Consider the following 21,081-nt stretch of genomic DNA (forward strand, 5'->3'; position numbering starts at 1 on the left):
TATGATCCCGGAAGAAATAGCAAAAAAAACAACACATCAAGCGTGGGTTTCCCAACGCTGATTATGCTTTCTGTAGCAGCACCAAGTCACGTCTTTCTCCGCATCCTTCCTGGTTGTTTGGTTTCTAACGTGTTTTACGTGCCGAGAATAACATTTTAGCCTGCATACTTATTGACGTCACAAACATGTTCTCCTGAGCACGAATGAGGGCCCAAAGAGAGAAGGTGAGTCGTTTGCCAATGGCTAACGAAGTAAAACCATTTCCTGAGACGCCTTAAGCTATGCAATGTAATCAAATAGCGTACAACATGTTGCATACGCGCTGGGACTTTGTCGTGCAGTGCAATTGCATAGCAACAGGCGTGCTATAAAACCATTCAAATTCTTTCAATACCGTTGCAACTCATGATCAACGTTTTGTTGTTGCGAACATCATCAAACCGTCTTCCTTCACTTAACGACAGCTCTTGCTCACTTGCTAGTACAATGTTTCGATTGCAATACTCGCCAATTCGCTCTATAAACAACCACGAGTATGAGTGCTACATTTTGTCACTTACCCTTTTAACTGCATTCTCGCGTGGAAATTAGATTAATGGACACTATTAGCACCCGGCAGGAAAGAGCATTCATTGTCATCCGCAACATTGTATTTCCGGCTAGTATTCCAATAACGAGGATCCACATGTATCGAATTGAAATCATATGCAATACTAAGTGTAAACAATGCGCTTGAAACGGTTTCTTGGTAGTTCAACTATCTCCAAGTCTTGAATTGTTTCTTCAAAATTTCTTCCCCACCCCTTCCAATGTAATCAATCGATTTGATTCAATTATTCATTACCAACCGTCCAACTATCCCTCGTGCCCTCATAATTCACCAATCACCGAGCACTGCTCTCCCTTCCTTTGTCAGATGGCATACCTTAACGACCAGATTTTACTACCCATACGGTTTACAGCGCACTTAGCCGTACTACGTGCAACGCATCTCACAGCGCAAATCGTCGTCCGTCGTCAAGCCTGGTTTCCGCAGCCCTTACAATCCACGCTCATCCGGTAATAGGACACCAGCGTTTGGCAATTTTTGATTGATTCTCGGTAAACTCATGAATTATGAATAGATTTGGTGGGCCGAAAAAGAAGAAGAAGATTACGAATAGACGAAACTACATACACACACACTCGCACTCCCACTGGTACGTTTCGTATCGTGCACGTGTTCGACGGCGGGGTGATCGAAACGCCGCGCTGACCTTAGGCCACAGGCCACAGGTAAGGGGAGGCAAAGAACATACACATAATGGCGCGTATGCGAAACACAATTTGGGGTGGAGAAATTGGACGGTGCAGAGCAGAGGGTGGTGGTTTGGGCCGATGGTGATCTAATCAAAACAAAGCCTACTAAGGTTACTAAACGCTCTTGCGGACTTGCGCCAGCTCTCTGCGCTGTTGTCAGCTACATACGCAGACGAGAGAACGTGTAGCAACGCGATGAGCTCTCACTACAGTGTGTGTTCAACACAGTATGATTGTTTGTGGTGTTTAATAAAGAACCATTTATTTATGGGAGTATAAAAGTAATAAATTTTTGTTATCATGATTTTATTTGAGAGAAACTAGTGAAACCTTCCTATTTGATTTTTCCCACTTTTCATGCATTTTACTTCCAATCACTCTTTCTCAAAGCACACATACACACTGTTTAGTGATCGACTTAACACCCTCACGCAGTGTGCCAAATCCCCCTACCCCAAGCCGGGGCCAGCGATCGAGGCCGCTGCAGCACTCTCACTCTCACAGCATACACACAAACACCCGGTACCCGGTCTGGAGCAGCGTCTTCGACAGCCAATTCCTGCGTTGACCGCCGTACCGAACGGTCGTGTGCATCAACGCTCCTTGTCCCAGCTCGTCGTCGTCGTTCCAGCTCGTGATCGGTTTCGGGTGCGCGTGAACAGTGACCCTCGCACAAAACGTGTTGAAAGTCGGTCCACACAAGTGCTACGTAACCGTTTGGTGCGTTGAAGAAGCGGCAACAGCAACGGCATAATCCGACCAGGCGTACGGTGACACCTTCACGAAAACCCGTCAGTTTCCAATGTGAGTGCTAATCGAAAGTGAATTTTTGCGTTAAGATGGTCAACAGACCTTCAACCCCCAAAAAAAAAAACAGTAGGATGGGAACAACTTCAAGTCCTAGCAGTTAGACCACAGCAACAAAACAAAAAATGCAACGATGATCTAACACAGTGCCGTGTGTTACCTGACCTATTCCGGTGCAAAAGATTTCGGTTAATGAGTGAGACATAAAAACAAAAGCACCACCAAACACTCATTAGGCAGCACGCTGATTAGGTCAGCCCCAGACGACGCTCCGACCTTTTGACATCCAATCTGCAGTCGGCAGTCGCCTCTGGGGTGGGTGAAATTTAACACGGCTGCAGGCATGCATGCACCGCCAGTCGCCAAGCATTAGTGCATGGCTACGGGTATATAGTAATTGGCAAATCTGTTTTCAGTATAGCGCTGGTCACGGTTTCATGGTTCACGGTACTCACAACCCCCCTCTGCATGGGCCAATCGATCGATCGAGCGTTGATCGCGAGCCACCGTGCGATGGTGCAACTGCCAGATTAGCCCAACACGCTCAGTGAAGGTACGGGGAGAGGGGGGGGGTGAGTTGCACAGGCAAGCTTTATTTTGTTTTATACCACTGTTGATACTGTTACCAAAGGCCGTATCTTGTCCCTCTTACCATTACGGGGCTGCAAAACCTTTCACTTGGGCTTGTGTGTATGAGTGCGTGTGCGAGTGCGTGTGTGTGTGTGTGTAGTGTGTCTTTGGGTTAGGAAAGGGGAAGGTATTGGAAACGGAGCACACATGTGTGTGTGTTTGTATTTGTCCAAGATCTACTTCTTTGTTGAAGTCAACTTTGGAGCATTGGAGTCTTTCGCTTCATTGAGCTTTATGCAGCTCAAGTCGCGTTCGATTGCATAACCTTCAAGCTCGCCCAACTTGCTGACCTGGACTCCAGAGTATGGGTGACCAGATCCGTGCAGCCTGTGGACTGCACAGAGTTCAAGAAACTCGTACCACCAATCGCAGTTAGCAGAGACGAACTGTCTGTCGAAGTTCTTGCTCTGCCAGGCAAAACATGATGCCAGCGACATCTGCTATCCGTTAAAAGGTGTGTCCCAGACCCAAAGTTCGGGGTGACATCCCAACACACTTGATAAATTACTCCACCGGTCCAAGATGGCCAATATCGGTAAACGGTTTGAGTCAGGCATCCTAATAGCTGGGCCATTTATCATCGGCACAGACCAGAGCGACAACACAGCCATGCGTACAGCTCGGTTCCTGGTTTTGTGGCGCATATTTCACGCAAAAGGAAGCAAACAACGTCGACACACGGGCACATACACGCGATCCGAAATCTTGGCGAAAGATTCGCTCGCATCTTTGGCAGGTGTGCGAACGACGCGGTCCGAGCCGGTGAATGCAGCATCATATTTATGGCCACGGCGACCGTTGGCTGGTGGTGGAAGTGTGTGGAATTTTATTTTTAAAGCCATCATTCCATACACGTTTCCTTGGCAACAGTGTGCCGCCAGCATCAGTTGGTTCCAGAGGTTTGGGGCGGATTTAAGATGACGACCACCGCCTACTGAGCTGGAGGTGATAGCAGCGAGTAAGCCGAAAAACAGCTGAAACATAAGAAGCGTGTGTTGGGCGTTGGGACACACAGTTGCGAATTTGGCGTGATGTAGGTATTTCTCCCCCCCTATAAATTGGCCAGATGACACACTGTAGCGTAGACTTGTGTCATGATTTCACAATAACTCATTAAGTTTGCTATAATAGTATGATCGCGATCTACTTGGAATTTGGAAAATTGAAATCCACACCCCATGCCCAATGCCACTACGCCAAGATCAACGATAGTTTTGCTTCTGCTTGAGAGGTCACCTTCAAATTTCCACCGCTTCCGATTTGGATTAATTTTTGCTTCTATGTTTTTCGGGCGAAATCCACCGCCAAAGAAAGGATGACGATTTTTTTCTTTTTCGACACACTCATCGTCCATCTAATTTTGCCATCATTCGTTACGGCGTCCGAAAGAGCTGCTTCGCAATCGAAAGCGAAATCACGCTGTTGACGTGAAAAAGACGGCCGGCTGATCACGCGAACGAGCCCTTGTCCACATCCTGCCGTGATGGCGTCGGTGACGATGCAAAATCGGTTGACCTTAAGGTTCGCTTACGATCGAGGGTTTTCGTCGCCAAACTGCCCGCTCTACGAATACGAAAACAATCAATTAGATTGCCACAAAAAACAATGAACAAAAACGGAGAAGACGCAATGTAACGTACCATCTCATGCATGGTTATTAAGTAAATAGCCGACCGTTCACTGTTTAGCAGATGCTTGTACGATCATCCGTGGGGTAATAGGATTTCACGCATTACGACTTCATTTTCGAGCGGCTTGAACCATAACAAATCGCCAAAACACAGCTCCCCAAACGAAGCTACTTTGTGGAAAAAATGAACTTGAAACACGCGATCGCCATTGCAGTGCACATTTTTCTTTGCGATCTTGTAACGCTCTGTAATACAATCCATCTGGCGGGTAATGACAGCGATCGTTACTTTTAACCTCCTCCCCGGGGAAAATATCAAATGACGTTTTTACCTTCCCCTCTCCCATGTTACCATATTTTTAAATACCGATCGATCGGGGCACACATAAATAGGGCCGATTGGGGGGGAGGGCGACGGCTTTGTCGGTGGAAATGGAGCAGACACAAATTCTGTCCCACTTCTTCCGGAGTGTATGCGGGGAGTACTGGCGGAGGTATAAATAGATTATATTTACACGCATGATAAACCGTCGTGCGTACGTTTCGGTGGGTGGAATTCGCCGTGATTGTGTGGGGCCAGCAAGCGCATACAAAGATCTTCCCGCTTCTCCGCCTTTAAATTCGATCGACTGTGGATTAATCTGCGCTACGGATAGATTAATTACACATTCTTGACTCGTTCGCTGCTTTCTGCTATTGCTCTGGCCAGCAGAGGAGTGATGAGTGATCGTGATTAAGCATTCTGAAGCGGAAGCATTCGCCCGGGGTTTGTTTTTCCTTTTTCGGAAGCACACGCGCGGTGGGAGGTTTTTCACCGCCTTTTCCTCCGTTTGGCACCGGAATTGGCACGAGTTTTGCGGCATATTTAATGCAGTTTTGCTTCGGCTGTATCAAGAGAAGGAAGCATCATCCTCTCTTCCACCCGGGCCTAGGAGGCACCGAGTTTGGTAATGAGTTTGCGTGATTGCGTGCCGAGATTCGCTGATGAAGATGTCTCCAATATTGCGAGTAGATAGAGAGTTAATGTGTAAAAGCAATCGTCTGGGAGGAAAAGGGAACTCAACAGGGCAGTATTGGATTCATTATACGCAATAAATGGGTTTTTATTTGGCTCACTATCGAAATCGTGCCTGGCACACGATTGGAATGCGAAATGATGTTTTCGAAACCGATGCCTACTTCTAGCTGAGGAATGTACATTAAACAGAGACTTTGGTTGGAAAGTCATTTCAAGTGGTTTATGTCAGAATTTGCTGATATGATGAAATAGTTAGGTGGACATTTAGAGACGAGAATCTGTTTTTATTACATCTAGTTGTGTGATTTTTTTGGCTCGCCGTGTGTACTTGTCTGTTGTATCCTAAAAATCCTATTGTTCCTAAGTATTTCCATGTAAAAAAAGAGGTTTTTGCGCGTCAAAAGTTGAGGAATTAGCATCAATTGAACACAACAATAATATCACTAATTAACGAGACGTTGAACAGATCCTGCGTAGCATCTTCATGTACAATGTCCAAATATTCAATTTTTTGTAAAATATTCGTAGACATCCACCACAATACCGCTCATTATAGGAGCATTAAGCATTAGGCCCTCTAATTGCCAATAGCAATTCCTCTCATCTTCAAAACGTTCAAGGTCTAACAGCTAAGCTCTTCTTTTGCGGCCTAACGGATCTTCGCTCCGCTCCAACTCGTAGTCGAGGTCAAGTTCATGAGCGTTCAGAAGATGTCGGTTGGTCCCCTCCTGGGTGTTGTGGTTCATTCATCATGGACCTTTGGATTGTGTCTCCCCAAATCGTCGTCTAGGGCGTGTATTGTTGGTGCTGAAGTGTACCAGGAAGAACTGGTAAACGTTTCCGCTCAACCCGTTCCAATCGGTGCCGCTAGCAAAGTACTTCCGCTTGTTTACGTGTCAACCTTTTGACACACTTCTAAGCGCAAGAACAAAAAGCGCTTCAAACACATTTGACGCTCTTAGTAGGTTTAATGTGCCTGGGGGTATGACAATGTGCTCGATCGGGAATCCATTTTGCAATCGCCGCTTAATACAGCGCTTTGGATAAACAGCGTGCCGGTAAACATCATAAACCTGCTGATTCTCCTTCGTGTGGTCTAATATTTAACTTAAACCCACCGCCACCTCAAGGAACTTTGAATCTTTGCACTTTTAATTGCATCGCTTAACGCTCGCCATCACTCTGTCCAATATTGATGCTTGGAACTTTATGCAACCATTCATATTCCGAATCAGCGTTTCACAATAACAGAAAAAAGGGAAAACACACATGTTGACCGTCATATGTGGCCACTGTTCGTTTGTTTACGAATCGCTCGCTCCCTTCTCAAGGTCAACGCGAGCACGAGAAAGTCCACCAACTCCCCGGCCGAACGGTTGTTTCTAATTTATTTCACCCCAGTTACAAACCAAAAAAACCCGCTCCAACTCCAACTCAATCAATCATTTGCTCCGTATCCGTATCCCCCACACAGTGCGCAACACAACGATGGACAACGACACGACGGTCTACAGCAACTGTGCCAGCCCGGCCACCTACCAGCCGTACAGCTGGACGCTCTCGGACAAGCTGCGTAAGACGGCCAAATCGGAGCTGCGCGAGGACGAGCATCTGCGTACGCAGGGGCTGGCGCAGATGCGCGAGTTCATCGCCAAGAGTCCGCACATCAAGCGCTGCCGTACCGATGCGCTGTTTCTGTTGCGCTTCCTGCGCACCAAGAAGTACTCGATTCCGCAGGCCTGTGCCATGCTGGAGAAGTACCTGACGGTGCGCCAAACCAATCCGGTCTGGTTCGAGCGGATGGACGTGGACGATCCGGAGATTGCGGCCATCATCGATGGTGGGTACATTGTGCCGCTGCCCGAGCGGGACGATCATGGCCGGCAGGTGGTACTGTCCGTGGCTGGCAATTTGGATCTGAGCCGCGTGTCTTCGGCACTGTTGGCGCGCGTTCACTTCCTCGTGCAGGAGGTGCTGGCGGACGACGAGCAGTCGCAGATCTGCGGCTACGTGCATTGCGTGGACGAGCGGGAGCTGTCGATGAAGCTGATGGGCATGTGGTCGCTGGTGGACATCAAGAAGGTGGCGGACTGCATACAGAACGGTTTGCCGAGCCGTATCAATGGATTCAATCTGATTGGAATGCCCTCGACGGCCGCCACGCTGCTCGAGTTTTGCGTCTCGCTGTTGAGCGATAAGCTGCGCAAGCGAATTAACGTAAGTAATGGGATGAAGTGGAGTGAATGTTGGAGTAGGATAGAGATCTACGCACCTAAAGCTCATCTAATATTGGCGTCTTATCTAGTTAAATGTACTCAAAAAGCGTTTATGCTTCTCAAAATTCTGAAGATGAACTGTTGTATATAACTTACTTATAACATAATTTCACCACAAGCTGGGACGCATTGGCCTTGGGATGTATCCCTGTCTGGAAGACACGCATAAAACACGGAAGATCTTCCTCATCCCCCAAAAACCAGTCGAACTCCCTCCACCTACAACAACAAAAAGCAGTCTGGCATCCCATCTGCATTGCAAAATTTTGCCAAACCCGAAGATCACTCGATCGGTTTTTTGTACTCCTCGAACCGGTTTCTTTTTCCTCCAAATGACATTTCGATCGTTCGAATCATCGGCAGGCCCCCAACGGTTCAAATCAGGATTTGCAAAGAAAAGCTCCCAAGTCAAACCACGCGACACTATTGCCAGGGTCATCTACAGAAAAAAGTCGTTTAAACAGTTTGCCAAACAAACTATTGAGAAAAGAAGAGCCAAACCATTCGTCCACTATCAGAGAACCTAACCTTCACAAGATTCCGAAGGACTAGAGCACGCCTTGGAGCGTCTTGGGCAAGAAAGTCGTAGCGTCTCTTTCCAATGACAAAAAAGCCAGAGGGTGGAATATATTTGCATTTTTAAGCTAGCTGCTCACATTTAACCATACGCATTTTTTGTTCCCCCTTTTCTCTCTCTTTTTTCTTTCCTTTCCCATCCCGTTTAGCTGTTCCGCACCGTGGAGGACTTTGCCGGCAAGATTAACCGCAAGATACTGCCGAAGGAGTACGGCGGTACCGTGCCGATGGCGGACATGATCGCTCAGTTTAAGGACCGATGCCGCCGGAAGCGCGCCCAGCTGCTGGCGATGGACGAGATGTACATCGAGCTGTCGAAGATGCCGGGCCACTGTGCGGACTCGTGCCGTCGCGATCTGGAGGCGGGCATGATCGGAAGCTTCCGCAAGCTGGAGGTCGATTGAACGACCGCCGCCTAAGCGTTAAGATTGTTTGTAGGCTTAAGCAGATTGTATTATATTTCCAACGCACGAATCGGATTGCTTGCTAGTAAGATAAGAAACGAAACTAAACGCTCCTTCTAAACATATTAGACAGAACAGTGAATAATAGTACTCATGGAGGGGAGCTTACTTAGCAATTTTGGGGATGGGTATTACATTATGCTCTATCATATCATTGGCGCATTGATGGATTGCTTCAGCGTTGGATTATGCTTAACCTTCGTACCGACTACCGAGACCCTTTTGTAAGATTTAGAAATGGCCAACTAGGAACCCGAATCCGTTTTTTCGATGAAACAAAACAAAAAAATGCGGTAACCTTGTTCAGGCTGCAAGGAGAGGACTTTGGAGCAGGCACTGCACACGCTCTACTTTCTACTCCCCAAACACCAAAACTGTGATTTTGTTTTACTACTACTACTACTACTACTACTACTACTACTACTACTACAGCTACTACTACTTCTGTTGTGTGGCTTTTTTTTCTCTTATAAACGATCATTTTCTTGTGCGTCGTAACACGGCACCGGTTGGCGTAATGGCTGTCCTCTGCGATCACATTGTTCGGCAGCGCGGAGTGCAGCATGGAAGCCGTGTGGTAAAATTAACCACCACGCTACTCTTGTCTTTGAGCACACATCTTGGGACAAAACTCTAAACCCTGGGATCGCGTACAAAAGGCGTAAGCTCCGACGCGTATATACAGGGGAGTGAGAACGAGCGATTGCGCAACGTGCACAACAATCCTAATTGCTATCAAAGCAACCCCTGGGGGCAGCCGCAGCCGCGTGCAAAGTGGACGCGAAGATGAGGATGTACACGGTACAGTAAATCATAATCGAACCTACGAATAAAATGAAGGAAGAAAACAGAAACTAACCCACGCGAACGGCGAACGATTACGGCACTTTCTTCATGTGTGGTGTGGTGACAGTGTTTACTACTCGGTGAAAGAAAATGGAGAGTGGGAAGCAAGTGGGGAGCGGTTTCAGCACGCCAATAGAGGAAACTCGACTGTAGCGCACTGATAAGGAAGCGCGTAACAAGTGAAGCTGGGTAAGTAGACACGTGAAGTACACGCCGAAAGAGTTGATCGTAAAAAACCAGGAGTAAAACACGGACGTAACGATGACGGTGGTGAAAAGTGAAGGAAAATTAATGGCTTTCCAGGGATTGCTACACCATCTTGCCGCTGCGGTCTGCCTTTACCATTATGCAATGCGGTGGGCCCCCGACTTCTGTGTGCAACGCGGCGAGATTTACGAACTCTTATTTTATTGACTTCCTGTACGGTGTGACATCCATCAAATAGACCCAGCGAGAGTGTGTGTGTGTGTGGGTTGGACTGATCACCAAAAACGATTAAATGATCTCGCAAGAAGGTCGACTGCTTTCCGCACCAAATCCACCACCGAACAACCCTTATCTGAATTGGCAACCTTTACTTTGCCACTTAACCTTAGACCGCCCTGGGGGACGAGGACGAACTTCGAAAGGCGTCCGAAAAAAGGCACTCAAAACGGTAGCTGCCCGGTGCCGCCCGAAACTGTTCAAATGAACAAAAAAAAAAAACACGTCCACCCTGATGCCGAACCTCTTTCGATCAAAAGCGAGTGTGTGAAAAGCCGCCAAACAGGTTCGCGTTCAGTCGCGGGCCGTGGAGCGATTGGTCATTTTCCAAGCCATGGCCATCGCGTATCCAACGCGTCACAGAGCCCATACCGTACTGTTGTTATACCACCAGCGGCTCAGATTGGGGTTATTCACACGCGCCGGGGCCCTTATGAACCAGTGCACCTGTGCAGCGCGTTCTGGTCCCGTGGTTGTTAGTATAGATAGAAATTTAAGTGAACGAGTGGGTTCTATTCACGCGGCTCACTGGGCGCACAAGTTGTTGTGGTAGGCGCCACCGCCACCGCTATCGCGAAACGTCCGGTGCAACTGCACCGATTGGTGGTGTTTGCCTCAACCTGAATTTTCTCCCGAATGCAATGCGCGTTTGCTAATTGGTAGATTACGGGGTGGAGTTGAAAGTGGGGCAAGCTATTTTAACGCATAGCGAAGAACGGATGTGAGAAACTTCTAATTCTGTTAATGATACCTTTTTACTTTTTAATAATGAAGCGGGTTGCGGACGTTCCTTGAAATTGTTCTTATCGTTTGATATTTTGTACAGATTGGTTAGTATTTTAAATAACAATTTTTTTAATTCTACATGGATTTAGCTCTTTAAAATAAATATTCAATATGATTTTTTATACTAAACATTGATAAATCATTCGATTATATTTCAGTTTCTAACCAACGTCTTAATTTTTCGCAAAATCTCTTTAAAAGAAATTTACAGGGTTTTCCAAGGGTTCTCATAGTTTTGAGACACTTCTTTCACTCTTTCTTGTTGGAAATGAAGTTGATGTGTTGGATCATATGGCATCCTTTTTGGACAATACCCTTGGAAATTCCTATTGGATTTGTCCAAAAAGGTCGCTGCAGAGTCCAATTCATATTACATTGAGTAAATTTCACGGAAGAAAGAGTTAATAAAGTGTCGCACAGCGATAAGAACTCCTGGAAAACCCTGTCAAGGCTCGAAAAATGCATAAATTTAGCCACTTAAGAAGTATCTAATAAACGAATATCGTTCACACTCCAACCATCTCAGTCTGTTTATTATTTGAAACAAAAACATCGAACCTTCATGACCACAGTTCATCCCATTGTGGCTAAAAACATCGAAACATCGCAATCTTTTGTTGGGTGCACAAATAAGTTTTGTTGGTTTTTCGTTCGGAAGTGCATAAGTAATTTGAAAAATAATCAAGTTGCTAAAATTTCAAGTAGGTTTGAGGTTTTTTTAATTAATTCATTTGGTATGTCTTATAACAGAGCAACTTGTCCTATCTGCTATGTGATACACTAAATAATCGTTTCCAGCATATTTACTAATCCGTATTGCTTCACGATAACCAAACTTCGTGATGTAATGATGTAATGAAGCAATCAAAACTTCCCTATAGTAATAATCCACCTGTTACCCTATTGTATCTAATTCCTTTAATGACCCTTCAACCACTCCATCATCCTTTCGTTCATATGTTTTGCTCCTGCTAAATGACGCTTTTTATGAAGCTTCATTTAGTTTTAATGTTTTTTTTCTTCGAACGGTGAGCTAAATTATAAATTATTACTTTTCATTTCCTAGACACTCGCAACAAAAACAGAACTAACTTCATTAGTCGAATCTGGCCACAAAAAAAAGGCTCAGAAGCTTCTCGTTGAGCATCAGCTCCCACCAAGAAAAACAAACCTGATGTTTTCTTTTTTCATCTATCGCATGGCTCTAGAGATAAATCGCAACTCGCCACGATCACCCTGGGCAATTCTTTTCCATTGCGCTCGAAAGTGAGAGGATCATTGTGCGGAACCTACGAAACCGCACCGCACAACACGTCGCCCTTGCGAAACGAAAGTGAAATTTCCCAACCTGCCCTCTTCTCTATCTCTCTCTCTCTCTTTTTCTCCCTGTGCACCGCATCACAACGAGAACAGCGGTAACGGGGAGGAAAATTGCACCACGACGCACATGCAATTGCACACATTTAAAGATAGGTTGGCGAGCGCGTGGGGCCACCTGATTGGTAGCCTCCCTCTCCCCGCCTACTGCACTCGATGATGCGGCTCAAACGGTTTTTTTTCCTCCATTGCCTTCCGTTTCGCGTGTACGCAACTTTCGCACGTTCATTGACCCAAACGCAATGCGTGTGACGGTCCCTGATAAAGACCGATAGTAACCATTCAGACCTGATACCGGTTTTTCCTCCTCACTAACGCTCACCGGTTGGTTGGTTGAAGATTTTTCTCTCCCCCGATCGCACTAGCGGAAAACTCCGTTCGATCTGCTCCGTTTTCTTCTGCAACGAAATTCGAAACAAAACGGCACCACTTCCTCGAGCTCCCAATTTAGGTTAAGGTCTTTAACCTTTACCATGATCTTGCCAGTACTTTCGCTCGCTTCGGGCACGGTTCCGAATGGTGCAGCAAAAGAGAGTACCGGAAAAATACAAAACCACAGTGGGGTGGGAAGGCCTACGGAAAAGAAAATGCTCTCCACCCTCTCTGGTGTGCGCAGTCCGATGCAGTGGAACAAATATTCCATTCCAGCTTTTGGGGGTTTGAATCGATAAGCATATATAATTTTGTTTTTCACCCTCCTTCAGCTTTGCTTTCCAATTGCGCACTGGAAAGGCGTTGCATTTATTGATTATTTTTCTCCAAATTTAAAATCGTTCAACCGGCTAAAACCGCACGCACGTGGAACGGCAACGGCTTGCTTCGATTTTGATTTAAGGCTAATTATCTGATAAATTTTAACCAATTAAAACTCGCTGTTCTCAAGCGAGTTGACTTACGAAAGACTTGAACGAAGGAGCAAACGACGAACCTGTGGCTGGAAAAGCTCATTATGAAAGCTTTTTTTGTTTGAGGTGCAAGGGTTTTTTTTTTCAAGTATTATAAAAATGATTCATTGTTTTTATCACAAAAAAAGTCTCACTGACAAACACACGTGTCCATACAGTTTCTGCTCAAACCTACGCAATTGCAATCCGCAAAGCGAAAGTTACTCGTTTCTTTCTCTCTCTCTCTCGCTCTCCTTTCTCTCTCTGCCTCTTTCGAACCGTACCGCTACCGCGTGTTGCCAAAGGTTACGCTTGCTATGTTTGTGTGGCTCAGCACTGCCTCTGTGTTGGTGATTGTACACGTTCCATCTCATCAGTCTATCACGCTCTCTCTCTCTCTCACTCTCCATCTTTCGCTCACGGTGAAGCGTTCGGGTAGGGACCGGCTCCAGGGCCCAGGTGTTCGAACCAGTATCTGGCGCTACTACCAGCACGCACGGTCACAGTCTGCTTTGGTCCGTCTCGGAATTCGGAAGTGTGTTTCTGCACCCAACCCAATCATCAGAAGAAAGCCCTCCCGCCCCCCCAAAACACCGTTCCCTTTCCTTTCGGGCATCCAACTCACCCCTCTTGTCTTTCACGATCACACACATTTCCTGGATCTTCCCGTTTCCAACCGCAAACGAGCCGGTACACGTTTTGTCCCCTCTGTCAAATTGTGCGTGCTTTTGTGAAGGTGTGTGTTTTCGGGCGTGTGTGTGTGTGCGATTAAAGTTTCCTCTTCAAAAATTAAAGGTGATCGTTAAACTACATTCGATAACTACAGCACCGGCGCGAGTATCCTGTGTATCCCGAGCTTTGCAGAAGCAGCAAAGCACTCCCGCCATCTCCCCCCATTTCCCACCGATCATTTTGGAGTTAATTAACACGGATTAGCAGCAGAACTGACGTACAAAAGTGAGTTTCATTCAGCAAACGATTTAGCTCGACGTGTTTGATAGTGACGTCAAACGACGTTTGGCTCGAGCAAAACGTCACACGACAAGGCGCGATCGGTCGAACCGGATTTTATGTCATAAATTCAAGCCGCACACAGTGAAGATACCGAATTCACGGTTTCGGACCTGCTGGACAAAGTGTGGTCAAATAAACGTTGAACAAAGACGACAAGAGGTGTGAAGTGAACCCTCTTTTCCAATTCTGAGGGATAGTCCCTTAGGTAGGTTCACCTCGGCATTGAAAGCGCTTTCGCGCTGGGTGTGGTGTGGCTACGCACAAGTATTTCCTTCATCTTTTTCAGCGCAAACACGGAACGGTGTCACACCTTCTGCTTGATGGTGTGCGCGATCGTTTGCCTATTTTAAATCGCGTAGCAGAGGCAGAATTGAAGCCGGATAAGCGGATGGCAATGCTAGACCGCTGAAACGAGTCTACACTTACGTCACAAAAAGCGTAACGATCGCTTTGGGCTCGTCGAATGTCGAGGTCATCGCCCAGCAAACAACAAGGGCATGGCTGTTATCAAGATTAGATTCAGAGTAGCGCTGGAGGCTGGATGGGGCATTATGAGATCAAGCTGACTTGAAATAATTATTTCCACGTCGTTATCTACACAGTTTTGAAGCAAAATTGGGGACAAACGCTCAATTAAAATTGCTTCCTGTTCTTCCATTTTGTACTCCAAATATTAAGAGCAATTATTAGGCCTATCTGCTCCATTACAGTTCCACCTACATCATCATCATCATCCCCAAAGAGGGGCTTTTCCATACCGCACTTTGATGATATCTTCCAAATTCAGTGCGTTCCCGTTTCGGCTCTCGAATTTGGCGATTTACATTTCATCAGATAGGGCAGAAAATCATAACTGAGCTTTTTTTCGAGGGGATTTGAGGCTGGCCTAATTTTAGAGCTTGGTAGAGAAGCAAAAACTGCCACGACGCCGGTACGTCGGTGGCTGCGTCTAGTAGCGGAAAGAGTATTAACAAAAAAACAGTTCATCCCCAAAAATACCTAGCCCGCTTTTACCTCACTTTGCACTCTTGCAACATGGCACCAGAAAGAGAGAGAGAGAGAGAGAGAGAGAGAGAGAGAGAGAGAAAAGCCACTCAAACACTGTCGACAAGCGAACGGAAAGACGCTGAAGAAAACGCGACGCTTGTAGCTAAGCGAAAGGCATCGCGTCGCGGGGCCAAACGAACCTCACTAAAAAGGGACCGGTGGAGAAAACTTTCTCTTTTCGTTCCGATACCAACCAACCAACCAACGTGTTGTTGTGTGTATGAACTGCAGCCTAGGTACCGAGCGAGAGGCCTTACTTTTTAAGAAACACAAAGGATAAAACACAATTTTCCAGCCAAAAACAGAAACAGTAAAAGTCCAAAACTTTCCTTACGGTGCGCGTTTGCAGCCGCGCAACTTTTCGGGGACGAGTTTTCCCTCACGAAACGGGGGTGAAACTGCACGCAGAACCGGTCCGAGGGATACGAACCCGTACGACAGGGAAATGGAACGCGCCAACTGCACATTGACCTCTGGGCTGCATCGCGCTCGAACGGCCCACAGCTGCATCGCACGATCTCACTTTCAAGAACTTGCGGCTGAGCAAGGGCTGTAGTGAAGGCACGAATGTAGGTTAGTGCCGTTCCGTTGGGTTTGTTGAACTTTCGTTGCTGTTGGCTGCGACACCAAATAAGGTCAGAAGTGGAGTTTTCCGCGCAGAAAAAGCGAACCGGGCCGGAAATCCTGCGATCAAAGCTGAAGAAAAATAATTTCCGGGACAAGCCAAACGTCACAAAAGTTGCTAATTTTCGTAAAACAATTCCTTCTTTTAGCCTGCACATCAACAAGCCTCCTTTGTTTGGGCGACGAACACGTGCGTGTTGCAATGTCACGGAAGCGACAAAACTTTGTTCCGACCGCCCCAACATGAATGTTAATCGCGTCGTGAGGGTCGGAAGGGCCATGTATGGCAGGCTGGTTGGCTGGTTGGTTGGAGACAAGACAACTCGTTGTTAAAGTTGTTTGCTGTGTGAGCTAACAATGCATCCATCCAAAAATCCTTTATAACGGTGCATTGTTCCTCGGTGCGTTGCGTTTCTCGAAGAAAGCCGTAAGTGTTTAATTGCCTACACGCAAACACAAAGCACACCGTTTTTTTGTACCAAATCCGTTACCTCCGTTGGCGCAGAGGATGCCATTAGTCGACCAAAACGGCAGGGAAGGAAGTGCGCACGTAATGTTAATTGTTTTTAACACAAATGTTTCTGCTTTTCCTAATGGTGCGCACCTGGGGCCATTAGCGTGTGTGTGTGTTGCGATTTTTATCAAACTCGCTCGATTCCGGGTTCGATTGGAGCCGAATAACCGGGTAGGTGATTTGGTGTAAAGCTGCCCATGCAGAAACAATATTTAAATAACTCCCATTCAAGCTGATTAGGCATTCTGTGGCGTAACCATGTGCGCTAGAAATGGAGCCATGCGCATATGTTTTTTTGCGCATCTATTCGACCTTATCCCCGTTATTGTGCAAGCCTTTTAAGCTGTAGCGTCTGCATGTATGCGTTAGTCATCGCATCATATCACCGAAAAAGGGATCCTCGGAGTGATGAACCACCACAACGAAATGGAGACGCTTCGGGTGCGTTCAACCACACGCTCACGCGAACACTACGCAGAGAGCCGTTGAAAAAGAAAGTTTTGCATTCTGTCGCACTCACATAACCTCTCTGAATGCCTAGTGGCTGCTGGAGTAGGTAGATGATCTGTCACAATGTACGATTGAGCTCCCAACATACTCACTCACACACACACGAACAGACTTCCATTTACTTTCCCTTGCACGTTGAACCGGTTCAGATTTGCTATCGGCTAGGAGCGGAGGTCTCAGGCCGCTTGTTGACGTAACACACACGCGTGATGTGTGTCAATGGTTGTCGCAGATAGACTCGGTTGTCTCACTACCATCTCAAAGGCGCCCCCTCTAGCTCATCCGCGCTTGCAGATTTGCCGCGGTTCAAAGCGAAGTGAAGTAACTAGATCAGCTAGTCAAGCTTGCCATGACCGAAAAAATGCGATCACCTGCCTCAAGTGATATACTGCTTTGGTGGTTTACATCAAAGAAGGCGTGACCTTATCCATAACGGTTAGAGTGTGCAAGGCTACCTTCGTGAAAATAATTATCGTAAATGGACACATGGCAGGGTTGCTCGCTTAATCTCTAAACGGTGTAGTCTCCGCGCGCAGCAGTCTTTTGCGAATGTTTAAAGCTTTGTAATGTTTAACAGTACAAAGATTATGTCTCTCAATAAGTTCTCTAGTGCCTCAACTACTGCTGAAAGATTACAAAACGCAATACAAATACTGTGCGAGTTACGATCGTACGATGATTCTATAATTAGCACTGCCATGCGATTGTGAATCTCACCCTTGACCATACACGACGTCTGCGCGTAAACACAATCGAGCAATTTCATGCTGTAAATGGAGTGGCAAATAGCGAATCCAACACCACCACCACCACCAGTACCACTAACCACGTGCCGGCAATGGAGAAAGTTATACCAGCCGGCATGCGTCATTTCAAGGTTGATCCAAACTACCTCTAACCACTCACTAATGTACCTTCTTCTCCCCTTCCAGATGACCAATAAAATCGACCTCAACAAAGCCCCCGAAGCGTACGCACCGTACAGCTTCGACCTGCCGGACAAGTTCAAAATTATGGCCCAGGACGAGCTGCGCGAGGATGACGACATGCGGGAGAACGCCCTGAAGCAGTTCCGCGAGTGGATCGCCAAACATCCGCTGATCCGCAAGTGCCGCACGGACGCACCGTTCCTGTTGCGCTTTCTGCGCACGAAAAAGTTCTCCATCCCGGCGGCGACGGAGATGCTGGAGAAGTACCTGACCATCCGGCAGGTCTATCCGCACTGGTTCTTCAAGCTGGACATTAACGATCCCGACCTGGAGGCGATCATCGACAGTGGCTACCTGTTCGCGCTGCCCGAGCGTGACGAGCACGGGCGCAAGATCATCTTCTCCAATGCGGGCAAGTTCGATACGAGCCGGTTCACGTCGGCCCAGCTGATCAAGATCCACTCGATGGTGCTGGAGGCGCTGCAGGACGAGGAGGAGTCACAGATCTCGGGCTACATACACGTGACGGACGATTCCGAGCTGAACATTGGCTTCCTGAGCATCTGGTCGTTTACGGACATTCGCAACTTGGCGCACTGTGTGCAGAACTCGCTGCCGATGCGTCAGAAGGAGAACCATTTCGTCAGCCTGCCCTCGTTCGCGAACAAGCTGTCGGAGTTTATACTGTCCGTGCTGAGTGAGAAGCTGCGCAACAGGGTGTTTGTCCACCGGGGCTGGGATGAAGCGAAGACGAAGATCAATCCCAAGCTGCTGCCGAAGGAGTACGGCGGTACGGTGCCGATGGCGGAGTGTATTGCCCAGTTCAAGAAGCAGCTCAAAGAACGTCGTGATATTGTGCTGGCGCTGGACGAGATGGAGATCGAGATCAACAAGAGTACGATCCCGTGGGCTGACAGTACGGATGCGGACATTGCCAGCGGTGTCATCGGCAGCTTCCGCAAGCTGGAAGTTGACTAAGATTTCAGGGCTCTCTCCCCTATTTAGCTTGAGCGTTACTATTTTAGGGGAGAGTGTTCGTTTCGGAGCGCACGGTTAGATTCTTAAGCTTAGTAAATGTTTGTTTCATGGTGTATGAGTGAAGAGTTCCCAGCGGTACCCCAATTCCTTTAGTATCCTCCCTCCCCATTACACTTAATTTTTAAGCAAACCGAGCAGCGACACTAACAGTGACACTCGCTACGCCGGGAAGGTGGAATACAGTTACCAAAACAGTCGACCATTCGTGCCGGTCCGATACGCGCGCCCACAGGCGCATCGGACAGGCAAGCAGTGGATCGCGTTACTTCTTAATTCGCTCCTACCGTACGATTTATCTGTTGCGATTTGCGTTATTTTTTGTCCTTCGTTTTCCTCCACCTGCTTCCTGTTGAGCATGGGTTTAGGCAGTGGGTGTTTGCTATATCAACGGCCGCGCTGTGATCGAAGGTTATTACGTTGCCTTGTGTATTGGTTCTAAATTATTATCGTTGGCTAGGCCTTACGTTTTATCCTTATCGGTGTTATGTTCGTTTCAGTAGCAGTTACGATCGTACAAGCAGTATTGAAGCGGGAGGCACGGTAACACGATCGCGTTTGAAGGTATGGAAGAAATAGAGAGAGAGCACACGCTGACACATGATTGTAATCGTTAGGTACTAAGTAAGCACAACAGATAAACAAATATATTCAATCATATCCTTTTATGGGGCGTGTTTAGCATTCTGAGATCCTTTCCTTTTATTGTACTAAAACGATTGGGTTGTTAAAATCGCAGCCCGCGCTGTTTCGTGCGCCCAAATGTATGCAATTGGCTTACAGCTCACAGATAGGCAACCCGCATCACTACAGTGCGGATGGAAAAATGAACCTGAAAATGAAAATAAAATTATGATTTGAACCTTTGGCTACAAGTGATAGAAACAATCTTTAGTTTGTTTCATTTAAAGATCCGAAATAATAGAGAAAATGTTGTAGAAACAAATATCTAACTCAAATTACTTACCGGAATAGCTCTCTTAAGATACAACGCCGTATCTACGTGAAGTAAATTTTGGATCTCTTGTACTTTAATCATCGTTTTATTTCTCAAACATTAAAGATACAAAAATACAAACCATTTCCAAAAAAATCAAATTTTCTTCAAACCTCGTGTAATCGCCGCTTCATTTCTCACCACACCGGCTACGCTGCGACCCACTCTCTTGCTGCGGCCGCTCGCTCACGAACGCAAACCACCCGTGTTTCGATGACATTGACCGCCAAATCGGTCAGTGGGCCATTATTTTGTCTCTGCAGTCAGTGAGAGACAGGGTTGTTGGCCTCGGACAACCGGCGAAGCAAAGGAGATGAGCTGACAGACACGCACACTGCGGATGCAGCTTGCCAGGCCGCCCACCCTTAATGTGATGATAATTTTACGACACCCAGATTAGGGGAGAGCGTGCATCTTTAGATATGCCTTAGCGAGAGATCGAGCCTCAAAGGATAAGATTGCATTGTCAAGGTTCAAGGTGTTTGGTGACAAAGCGCGGAACAGGCGCGTTAGTTTTTGGAATATTTGAACACATTCAACTGCCACCACATCGGAAACGATTCTAACTGCTAGGTAGGACCTAAAAGTGAAACCATCGACCTATCCCACGGTACGTGCAAGACACATGCGACACCATGGTTCGACATTTGCACAACATTGCAATTACGCGCCCGTCCCAATCAGTTCAGCCCACGTGTTTCGGTGTATCTCCTCGACGCTGATGACAGGAATCGCACCCGGCACGTCGCTCATTACCGGCAACCTTTAACCCCGTGCTGGCTTCCACAACGCCCTCAATCTCGATGGCGATGGCCTTCAGCTAATTTGGTCCCTACAGCTGGAGCCTCACCGACACACATTCGCATTCATCATCGTCCGTGTCCGATTGCGCCATCGGCGTACTTTGCGTACATTGCGCACTGCAGCCAGCCTCGTGGAAAGGAACTCATGCTCATCTAATCTCGGCTTCAAACGGCTCCAAACGCCGATCGGTTGCAGCAGATTGTGCCCTCAATTATGCACCGAGGAGGATGCTCCGAAGCAAACGAATCGCAAAGCTTCGCCATCCTTTCCATAAAGACCATGCTGACCCACTTTAATCACTGCCAAACTTCCATTATTCATCTCCGGCCCGCAGCTAATTGGTTTGTTTCACTATCACATAAGCGATCGGTTCGGATGGATATCATTCTTTCTGGTGGAGTCGCCGAGCTGAAGCACTCCCAATCACTCCTATCTCCCACTGCTTGCACCTACTTTGGCGCACGAATGTCGCAAACAAAAATCGACCACCAGATTCGCTCCCGATACAAATCTTTATCCCATTCACGATCA

The 21,081-nt window shown here is 47.0% G+C and overlaps 2 protein-coding genes across 4 annotated transcripts; both read left to right on the plus strand.

Annotated features, from left to right (window-relative positions):
• The first annotated feature begins 1,831 nt into the window (after positions 1-1,831).
• LOC121592934 (clavesin-1-like) lies at positions 1,832-9,575 on the plus strand. The gene is made up of 3 exons (XM_041914868.1): positions 1,832-2,103; positions 6,859-7,601; positions 8,386-9,575. The coding sequence occupies exons 2-3, from the start codon at positions 6,873-6,875 to the stop codon at positions 8,638-8,640; spliced, it is 984 nt and encodes a 327-aa protein (XP_041770802.1). The 5' UTR covers positions 1,832-2,103; positions 6,859-6,872; the 3' UTR covers positions 8,641-9,575.
• Positions 9,576-9,660: 85 nt separating this feature from the next.
• Positions 9,661-19,417, plus strand: LOC121592935 (clavesin-1-like). Of its 3 annotated transcripts, none has more exons than XM_041914870.1 (3): positions 13,567-13,812; positions 13,872-14,033; positions 17,718-19,417. In XM_041914870.1, exon 3 carries the CDS (start codon positions 17,718-17,720, stop codon positions 18,690-18,692), a length of 975 nt encoding a protein of 324 aa, XP_041770804.1. In that variant the 5' UTR covers positions 13,567-13,812; positions 13,872-14,033; the 3' UTR covers positions 18,693-19,417. The 3 variants fall into 3 exon arrangements, with proteins under 3 accessions (XP_041770806.1, XP_041770804.1, XP_041770805.1); XM_041914871.1 differs by having other exon boundaries at positions 13,903-14,033; XM_041914872.1 differs by lacking the exons at positions 13,567-13,812; positions 13,872-14,033 and adding an exon at positions 9,661-9,735.
• The last annotated feature ends 1,664 nt before the right edge of the window (positions 19,418-21,081 follow it).

The sequence above is a fragment of the Anopheles merus genome, chromosome 2L (assembly GCF_017562075.2).
Source record: "Anopheles merus strain MAF chromosome 2L, AmerM5.1, whole genome shotgun sequence".
Taxonomy (NCBI): domain Eukaryota; kingdom Metazoa; phylum Arthropoda; class Insecta; order Diptera; family Culicidae; genus Anopheles; species Anopheles merus.

What these genes read in the sequence shown, in the direction of transcription:
- LOC121592935 (XM_041914872.1), top strand. Translation starts at nt 17,718, where the DNA reads ATGACCAATAAAATCGACCTCAACAAAGCCCCCGAAGCGTACGCACCG.
- LOC121592934 (XM_041914868.1), top strand. Translation starts at nt 6,873, where the DNA reads ATGGACAACGACACGACGGTCTACAGCAACTGTGCCAGCCCGGCCACC. An exon ending in AGCTGCGCAAGCGAATTAAC is followed by an intron (nt 7,602 to 8,385) that starts GTAAGTAATGGG and finishes CATCCCGTTTAG; the next exon opens with CTGTTCCGCACCGTGGAGGA.